Genomic DNA, 10,657 nt, shown 5'->3' on the forward strand with positions numbered 1-10,657 from the left:
TACACTTGAAAAGATATTCTTTATGATCACATATAATGCTTCCAGAAAAAAAACACATATAAATAGACAACAAAAATGTACAAGTCACAATAAAATTGTAATAGACAGTACAATCTATAATGCAACCCAATGTCTGCTGGAAAAAAGTATAAGAACTGTACATAAATAGTAATACACAAAAACAATATTTATAGACAGCTCCATTATTGACCCATTTGTGCAAGGGTATTCAGCATAATACATAAAAGAACAGGCATTCAATTCTTTATGCATTTTGGGTTGAGGATGGGGTTGTTCACAGCTTGTAGACTTTGACCTAGAACTATTTCTTGAGAGGTCCTGACATCTTGCGAAGGCCCTTCATCCGATAAAGCAACCCGTTGATAAAATCCTAGGAAGATGAAGAGAGAGTGTTTGAAGAATGCTCAAAATGGACAGGACATTAGCTACATATAGAGAGATCCCCAAATGAAGGTGTGCTGAACATTTCTCCATGTTCTGAACTGTTTTTTAGCTTTTCTGCATACACCAACATGAAGAAGTGAAAACAGCATTGTAGTGTTTATTCTTTGGTGTCTTTGTCATTCTGAATCTCTTCATTTGGAGAGGGGGAGTATGCACTGTACCTCCTTTGGCTTTCCACATTCTTGCAAAAGCTCCTAGTGGAGATTAAAGAATAATAACACATTAATTTTCACCCTATATGTCACCACAGCCATGCAGAGATGGCACTGAGTGATTAACCTGACCATATGGCACAAATTGTTATGAAACCTGGTTGTATTTAGCAGGCATGAGTTTAAAGCACCCTCCATAAATCCATATTTAATACCTGTCCGTGTAGACTTTATTGAAGGCAATTTGGAGCTAACTTAATGGGAATTGCTATTGATGCCACGGTTAATAATTACATAATGACTTTGGGCATATTATGAAAGGCACTCCAAGGACTGGCTGAAACGGCCTAATTCTCATTATATAATGACTATACCAAAAATGGAATCCTTTTTATACTTTAAACATAAGAAATTGTATAAAAACAGCATACTTCTACAAGAGCTGATTCAGTAAAGTTATGAATAATTTGAATGGATAATTTCAAATCCTATGTCATTTTTTAATCCTTTGACAGTTTTACTCAACTTTACAAAAAAGGCTACAACCATAGGAGATTATACACTGCATCTAGTTCTGATTTTAAAGTGAGTAGGAAAAGTGCAGAACTTACATGTAGTCTGGATCTCTGTTCTTCATCTGAGAGCTCTAGAAGTTCATCAATGTCAATCTCTAGCTCAGGAATCTCTTCCTCCTGAAAACAATGCAGGAATCACTTGGTACCAATAGCTATATTTAATTTCTGCAAAAAATAATTCCATAAAAACCTAATCAATAAATAATGATTAGTTATTTGCAGTTTACTTTGACACATTACTCAGCCATCTATATATAATTTTTTAAAATTTGTTAATTTCTGGCTGCAAGCCCATCAGACAGAGACAAAAACCAGATTAGCTCAGACTAATTAAAGGCAAATTAATAATAAGTGAAACCGCTCAGTGTTTCACTCTGTACACTTTCATGACTTTTATAAACATGCATTTCTGAAAGTTCCATTTGAACTAATTCTCTGAACATAAGAAAGAACTTGATTAAATGTATCAAAACAACTTTATTAAATCAAATGTTAGAAGTGGTTAAATGTGAGTTGAGGTTTTTCTCATCACTTCTGTGACATCATTATGAAATTTGGGTTTCTGTGAATTCATTATGGAATTAGTATCTACCTTCTGTGTTCAAATGATTAAATATAGTATTGTAAATCATTTCTAAATATTTTCATGGTGATACAGCAGCACAGCCTTTTCATTTATATTTTTGTTTTTTAAAGCACTTGTGATATAATAATATTTTTTGCAAGGTATAATCAGCATGACATAAATGTCCCAACCTGCAGTGCTGAGCACTACTCGAGTCTCGGAGAGAGTTGGAATAAAGATACTGCTGAACTTCTTTGTGCTTCGCCCTCCTGGCGTACGTTATAGATGTTTTTGGACTATCTAGTGCTTTAGCAATATTTTGAATTATCTGTACACTACTGCACCTTTCGCTTTGTTTTGTGTTTTGTTTTTGTGACGTTGGGTGCGAGGCGAAGGACGAGACAGGAATCCAGATCTCAGACACAACGACACGTTTAATAATACGAATAAGCGCAGTAGCGCACGTATAACATACACACGATCACACGGAGAACGTGTAGACTCAGACAATGACGAGCACAGGACACTGCGCAAACGCACATTAAGTAGACAAACCACATTAACCCCACGCGATGACGAGCCGAGCCACAGGTGAGACGAATCAGCACAAGACCCAACCGCACCCACGGAGATCCACAGACGCAGACTAGGAGACGCAGACAACGTAAACACACGCCCAAAAGGGAGGGGCCGGGGTCCTCAATGTGACAGTTTTGTACTATGAATATAAAATTGATTTTGCTATCCACCTTTCCTGCTCCCTCAATCCCTCCATCACAAATAGATTCAAACATCTCTAAAATACCCTTCAGTTCCTGCTGCATTCAATTACAATGCACTGAGAGCAGAAACGGAGAACACGTTATCTATTATACTGAACAGATCATAAAAGATTTACAACAGTGGGTTGAAATTTACTTAATTTCTTCCAGAAATATACTAGATTTGAATCATACATGATTAGACCAGCTTGACTATTACCCAGTGCAGCTTCTTGGGATTCAATGACTACCATCATATCTATTATATATCTTCATGGTGTCACGGTACAGTCCCGAACCCCTCCCTTCAGGGGGGGTTGATGTAGTGTGTGTCTATATATGTACTTCCTGTGGGCGTGGCTGTTTGTGTATGTGTTCACCTGTCTCGTTAGTCCAATGTGCTACACGCAGTGCTCATGTGTTAAGTATATATTGTGTGCGTTAGTCTTATAACGCACAGTAACACTAATAAATTATTTAAATAATTTGTGGGCATGCACCTAAGATAAAAAATTTCAGACCCCTCCATGATTTCTAAGTGGGAGAACTTGCAAAGTCACAGGGTGTTCAAATACTTATTTTCCTCACTGTAACACAGTAGGGAACCAGGATGCTATGTAAGACAGTAGGGCTACACAGGACTTTATACATAAGAAAGTATGGCTTTAGAAATTACACAGGACTTTATACATAAGAAAGTAGGGCTACACAGGACTATATACATAAGACAGTAGGGCTACACAGAACTTTATACATAAGATAAAAGGGTTACACAGAATATATACATAACACAGTAGGAAAACACAGGACTATATACATATATAGTAGGGGACCAGGGTGCTACATAAGACAGTACAGTTATATGGGACTTTATACATAATACAGAGCTACACAGAACTATAATATACGTAAAGTGCATGAGTACAAACATGTGCATTGCTGCAAAAGATAAATACAATAAATTAATACTCTGGAGGGGAGACATCACAGATTAGACCGGTTTCAGTTGCAGTAGAGGTAGTACCAGTTTAACTTTGTTTTCTCTCACTCCTTCAAGCAGAATTTTAAATGACTGGGTTTGAAAGTCGTTGATTAAATCAGTGAATGACTTCTGACTACTGCCCAACCTCCAACCCTCAGTCAGCACACCGAGTCAATGGACCTCAGCAAAAGAGCCCATTTCCCACCCAGTGAGTTTAATGCAGTATTCCCTGTCAGACAAAACCTGACCCTGCAGCTTCCATGGCTCAATGAAGATGGACTCAATTAGAGAAAAGCTTTATTGAGTAATGCCCCGCGTGTCCTTCTAGGAAAACGATCAAGTAATAGACTGGCCTCCATATACAGGTGTACGCACTGACTCAAAGGGCAAGAGTCAGACACAATAATGCTACATTCCCTTACACATTTACTTTCATTAAGAGATTTAAGAGACTCGCTATACTTTATACAAAGTGCTTGCTATGCTTGCTTGATTATATTCAATGAATACAAAGTGTACAAAGTGTTTAACTGTTACATTGTATCATTTGTGTCTTTTGACTTTTAAAGTTTCTTTAAACCTCAACATGTCCTTGGGGTGTCCAGAAAAAAATGGTTGTACATACAGGAAAACACAGATGTGGATATGATGAAACACGTGAAAAAACAGAGGGGCAAATCCAAAAACAAAACCAAAGATAAGTCAAGACCCAAGCATACAAAACCAGGCAAGACAAGACTCTAACATACAATAGAAACTACAAACAACGTTTTTGAATAGTAGCAAAACCTCACAAAGAGGAAGTAACCAGCTCATGCACACTGGAAAACAAGGAGCAGTTAATATTCTAGAGACGAGGACCGCCTCCTCTCCAATTGACTGCCTCGGACATCCTAGGTATCGGAGTTCCCATTGGAAAGGACCATGACAATAACATTGTCATTGGTTCATAGTTCATAATTGTTTTTACTAATTGGAATATAATTGACATGGTCCCCTTACCCTCCGGAGGGCTAATTCTGTGGCAGTGGCTCTGTTATTCCTAGCAGTGTTTTTGCCAGGAAAATGTAGCTAATTATGGTATAATTCATTATTCCTTCATGATCAAGAGGGTTGACAAGCTCTACTTTCTTTCACATTCCTGAATATTGCACAAACTCAGAGGTCAGACTTGCAGTGTTAGCACAATGTTAATCACCTACTGAATACAAAATAAAAGCACCAAACAGAGCTAGCTATCGAGGGAATACAGCACCCATTACCACCCCACCCTTGAAAAACATGCCTGAGGTTCTGCCTTTCATTTCCTTCTGCCTGATGATTAGCGAATAAGCTACGTAAAGTCAGTTAAGAGCAAACCGATTAAACCTGCTACCACAGCTAAAACAAGAATTTCAACAGAAGAAACTCCAGTGAAAGAACCCATGGAATGGCATTGTGGAATGGTACCAAACCACAGCACTTGCACTGTATTAGGCATAGTAAGACAGAGACAAAGATGGGGAATGCCAGCTAGAGAGGCTAATCACTGGATGATCACTGTCTTTGTGCACTCTTTGAATGACAACACGTGGGAAGTTGGGCAAGGGTGACTGGCTGAAGTGGATCTATTACTGAAAGCGTGGCTCTTCCGACACTCCCTGCCAACAACTCAGAGGTGTTGCGCTGACTCACGTCAATGCACAAAGGTTATATTTCTCATTTCATCAACAACAATAATATCTGACATGAGGATTGGGATAGTAGCCCTTTGCCCATTTGTAAAAATGTATTTTTGGGTGCCAACAATATTGATGTTTAGCATACAGGACATTTTTGCAAGGTTTGATGCTGTCAACGTGGATGAATGGAGTGGCCTTTAACTGCACTGTTATAAAAGTCTCTACCTAGATACTCTCATATTGGTATATCTCCTAATGGCCTTGCAAGTAGGAAGACATCGTTAATATTACTGATTTATTTATTAAATTGTGAAGTATAATAGTGATGAGATGTACAGAGGTGCTGTGAGATCCAGTGAGTGGCCCCATACATTAGAGATGAGCATTAATAATGAACAGGATGACACAGGGGGCTGACTGTAAACGCTTCCACACAGAAGAATTGGCAGAGCCACAGCATAACCTTTCAGCCACTCCATGCAAAATTCATCAACTTTACCAACCATGTGGACAAACACATGGCCACACTCCTGCTCTATGACTAGAAAGTGGAGTTAGCACCTAGCTAAGTGCTCTTAGTGGACAATAGCCTAGTTCTTAACAGCTAATTACTGCTAAGTGTTATTGTGTGTGTGTGTGTGTGTGTGTGTGTGTGTGTGTGTGTGTGTGTGTGTGTGTGTGTGTGTGTGTGTGTGTGTGTGTGTGTTTGGAAGGGGGTCCTCTGAAAAGATTAAAAAGATATTGACTGCACTAAACTGACCGCAAACCGATGATAAATTGAACATTTTGATCATGTTGGAATGACATCTTTACTACTATGAACTTAAAGAACATACTGATGATAGGATACAGTACAACTAAGAATGGCACTCAGCCTACAACAAAATGATCGGTGTATGCCAGTTTTTGTGGGAAGTAAATCAAGAACTCCCCTCAGGTACAGTGTGCTTTTGGGTGTATGTAGGACACAAACAGAGCCTTCACTTTAATGCCACAGCCGGGGGGTACAGGCTGTTTTTCAGTTTCTGTTACACATGCTACTCTAGTGTGTGTTTATTAGAAATCAGTCAGGCCTGTCTCAGGTGTGAGAAGCTGACACAACACAGGCCAGGGGAATGCAGAGCCGGAGACGGGCCGGGTGTCTGCCAGAGCAGTGGCGGAGTGGTCCGGACCACCAGACAGCCTCTATCTGACGAGAACAGCTTCAGCCAAGCATGTGGTAAACAATCCTAGAAAGAGGGAGAGGGCCGCGTGCTGCACCCAGAGCACACCGGAGTATGAGGGCATTAACCTGAATGCTTTTTATCTTGTTGACACGAAGTTACAGTGAACCTGGCTTAAAGCTGCTCAGTCTTGTGGCGGTGTTATTAAGCTTGCTATGGGGTTTACCATTTGTTTAAGATGAAGCTGCATTCAAAGTGATTTTTATATGCAAATAAAAGATCATATTGTTAAACTGTCACCGATGTTTAGGGGGGTGAATATTCGAGAATTTCAAGTATCACAAATTAGATGAATGGATACCGAACACAATACTGATGCTACATGAACACGTTTTATCAAGCCAGAGAAACAACTCTCTTGCACAGTGAATTTTGCCCTGATCTCATTGCCACCTAGAGTGGGCAGGCAGCTTCACGCCGTTGGCACAAGCCCGCCTACGTGACACCGTCAGTCTGCAGCGAGCGCGCCGGTAATCACCACCAGGGGGAGGTGAAGAGAGAGGAGCCGGTGTTTACAACACGGCTCAGCTCCATGTGTGAGTTCACAGCAGCATCCTTCACTCCTGCCCTGGTTCTAACTAAGGAAATGCCAAACGACATTTTGAAACAGTAAATGGTGCATCATGTCATGTTTATTAGGGACACAGTTGTTTCTTTTACTCTCCCTTTGCTGTTTTCGTTTGTAATGCGGGGTGAAAGGAAGAGAAGGTGTCTGCTTGCATTATGTTCTCCTCCTCGTCCTCCTCACCTGCCTTTCAGTGGTCATCACGCTCACTATCTCCAAGCGTGCATCTGTTCTGTCTATCTCACATGGCAGCCAGAGACTTGTTGCCATGGTATCTCCAGAGACAGCTGAGTGCATACGTGCAGCCCTCATGATTAGATGGATTTTTCTTTTTTTTCACATCCCCAAATAGAAACATGGAGTGATCCAGTCTCTACAGCTAAAAGATTACTTAACCTCCAAGGTAAAATAAATAAACATAAACACATGAAAGAGAACATGTCAGTGCCGCCTACTATAGGTGTTTGTATGAATAATCACTCAGATGGCCACACCTGCTGAAATAGCAGCACAGTAAACTTCTCAAGTTCTTTGATGGACTGCCAACATCAAAAATAAGAATGACTTATAGTAAGTCTGGGCCTGAGTCACCCCAGGGAAGCTAAAATAATTAACAGTTTTAATGGTCTGTAAAATAAATATTAACAGACAATTGTTTTGGTTACTTTAAATTTGTGTTACTTTAAAAGTGACAGCTCTGCTCAAGTCATTGCCAATGTTGGATATGCTTGAAAATAAATTTCATAATAAGGTAAAACTTTATAAAATTTCATTTATTATGGTCACTCAAATGTCACACATGACACGCCATATGGCAACAGAACCAGTCTTGAGTATAAACCTGAAGGTCAGTCTGGCAATAAATAATTAGTCCAAGCTATCCATAATCATACCAGCACAAACAAGCAGTTAATCACACATTGTCGAGGAGCAAAGCTGCCATGTTTCTCTGAGTATATACTGAACACCTTCCCCATCTCAACATGGACGCAAGCAAGATGAAAATGCACAGCACCCTCAGGACTAAGAGAAACCAATCTCACACACAGTGCCAGAGTACTCTCTTTTGCTCGCTCCCTGTCTCCATCTCACCTCGCAGTCGTAAAGCAGATGCAGCTGCCCGTCGATCCACTCCTCGATGTCTAGTCTCCTCTGGAGGTCTTTGCGGTTGTATTTCACTGTGAGCTTGCCCAGCTTGCGATGGGGGGGCTCCTCCTCTTTGGTCTGAAACATCACCCTGGACTGGGTGCCTGGTTCCGACGCCATGCCTGCCACGGCCACACACAAACCGAGGAGAGAAGTCGGGAAGCCGTCTCTCTCTTTCTTTCTCTCTCTCTGTTTGAATCGATCACTGTCACCCCTCACTCTTTTCTCAACAGCCCCTGTAGCTTGTTCTCTATTACAGCTCCCTCTCTCCCTCTCTGAACTACACGCTTACCGCCTGCTCCTGGTGGACAGCTGTAATGAAAGACGGCTTTTTTGCAAGTGTGTGTGTGTGTGTGTGTGTGTGTGTGTGTGTGTGTGTGTGTGTGTATGTGTGTGTGGTGTGTGTGGCTTCTTTCCCAGAGTGTTTTGAGAGTGAGTGAGCATAGATCACACAGAGACTGATAAGGAGTTTAAGATGAGGGACAGAGGGCAGGACTCATTCTGATTCTGAAACTTATTTATCTGTATATTGCTACAGCACTGAGGACTTTGTGTTATATCCACTATATTACAGGTCACATGTGTGCACACTATAACTGTGGAGTGTTTAACAAAGGGGGAATGACTGCATGTTTCTCCAGTATCACTGTTTTTCTCTCTGTGCCCACTTTGCACAAGACGTTCAATAATAGCTTGGAGGTTTTGTCCAATTTTCAGAGCTAATCGCATTTTATATAGGTTTAATATCCAGTGCCGAGAAGCAGCAGAGAGTAATGAATCAGGCTTTGCTTCATTTTGATTATACAGAGAAGCAAGAACTGTATACTGCACATTAATATCAGTCCGACTGAGAGACTGTATTTCTGTATGTGAAAGCCAACACATAAACAAACACATCATGACTGTGGGGTGCACTTTGATGCCTGCTGCCAATTGAGTTCTGTATTAGCCAATAATTAGACTTCCATGCCAGGCATCAGAACTAATCATAGTGTATACAGAATAGCATTTGCTTTTAACGCTGTCTGCAGCAGACACATTTACAGTGAAGAACTGGTTTAGTGCTTCAGTTATATTGATTATATATGACACTTCACACATACTCAGAACAAGCAACAAGCAAAGTCTTAGCTAGATATCCAGACATTCATTCGCAGAAAACACCTATACCTCATGAAATGTATATACTATTACAGTACTTCATGTAAGTGACATATAGAACCAATCATGAGGTTATATTTTGAAGAACTCACTTTAACAATCCAGTATCCAATATCCTTTCATAATATTGTCTGTTTTTAACGCTAATACATTCCAGCATGCTATTGATACTGACATAATGACACTTCCTATCGTGACTATCAGTTGTACAAGGGCATAAAGAGAGGAATGCGATATCGACCGTTGCTACACGTGACATTACGGGTGCCTCCCCGTACACTAGTGCGCGTCTCTTCGACGTGCACTAAAATCCATCCATGTTAATTTATTGTTACGATAATAAATTATGAACGAGACAAATAAAGATCTAATGACGTGTACATACAATCTGCCGTCATTTAGATTCACAAAGCACTGACAAAATACGCCATAATTAAACGCAGTGTCAACAGAGGACTAAACATCACCTCAAGCTGTAAACAGAATTGTGGCGCATGCCAGTCAGTTACAAAAAAATAGCGCGCTTGTCGAGGGCACGAGCACGAGCACGGGACACCTAGCGATCCGATTACGATAACAACGTCTTTCGTATTTTTCTTTTGGCTTTTCTCCTTTTTTTTGGCATGGCTTAGACGTCCGCGGGTTTGCCTGCTGATGTGCCGTCTGTTACAAACACTGAATTATTGAGCACTGTGCGAGCTCGGCTTTCACGGCCAAAACATTCATTCAGTCCAGCTCTGACTCCCAGTGAGGCGCAGGTATCGCCTCCGCAGGCCCCCAGGCTGAATGAGCTTCTGGGAGACTCATTTAACCCGTACAGCGCAGACTAGTCCACATCCAGCTCATACCTGAATTATTAGTATTCTGTTTTATATATATAATTCAGTTTTTCCTGTTCCATCACTCACTTCCTGATATTACAGTTAATTTCAACTATAGGTTCGTGGCACAGACACCCATGCTTATAGTGCTGTGATGTATTTTCTGACTTTTAAGTGTGTGTGTGTGTGTGTGTGTGTGTGTGTGTGTGTGTGTGTGTGTGTGTGTGTGGTAATGTTTGTGCTACCGCGTGTTTAACGACTGCGTCAGTAAAACTGGCAGTATCACAGAAGTGACTCATAAGTTGCCACCCAGTGAACAATCGTGAGTTGTGGTTTGACGCGAATAACATCTGTGATCCCACTTTGTAACCTAATAGAAATCCGCTGCGTTATGAAGCTGAATTATAAAACGAGTAGTTGGACTTATGTGTGGCGTATATGTAGGCCTATTTATCAAATATGGAACATAAATACGATGCATACATTGCGGAAAAGATTTATGCATGACTGCCACCTTGTGGCCGTGTGGTAATTGATTTTGTTTTCATCGACTATGTAAGCAAACTGTCCCGAAACAGCA

The 10,657-nt window shown here is 40.7% G+C and overlaps 1 protein-coding gene across 1 annotated transcript; it reads right to left on the reverse strand.

The window, feature by feature from the left end:
• ppp1r14d (protein phosphatase 1 regulatory inhibitor subunit 14D) lies at positions 1–8,912 on the reverse strand. The gene is made up of 4 exons (XM_076978007.1): positions 8,042–8,912; positions 1,229–1,309; positions 627–659; positions 1–391 (listed from the first exon to the last, which is right to left on the reverse strand). The coding sequence occupies exons 1-4, from the start codon at positions 8,213–8,215 to the stop codon at positions 323–325; spliced, it is 357 nt and encodes a 118-aa protein (XP_076834122.1). The 5' UTR covers positions 8,216–8,912; the 3' UTR covers positions 1–322.
• Between the last annotated feature and the right edge of the window lie 1,745 nt (positions 8,913–10,657).

Source organism: Brachyhypopomus gauderio, chromosome 17 (assembly GCF_052324685.1).
Source record: "Brachyhypopomus gauderio isolate BG-103 chromosome 17, BGAUD_0.2, whole genome shotgun sequence".
Lineage (NCBI taxonomy): Eukaryota > Metazoa > Chordata > Actinopteri > Gymnotiformes > Hypopomidae > Brachyhypopomus > Brachyhypopomus gauderio.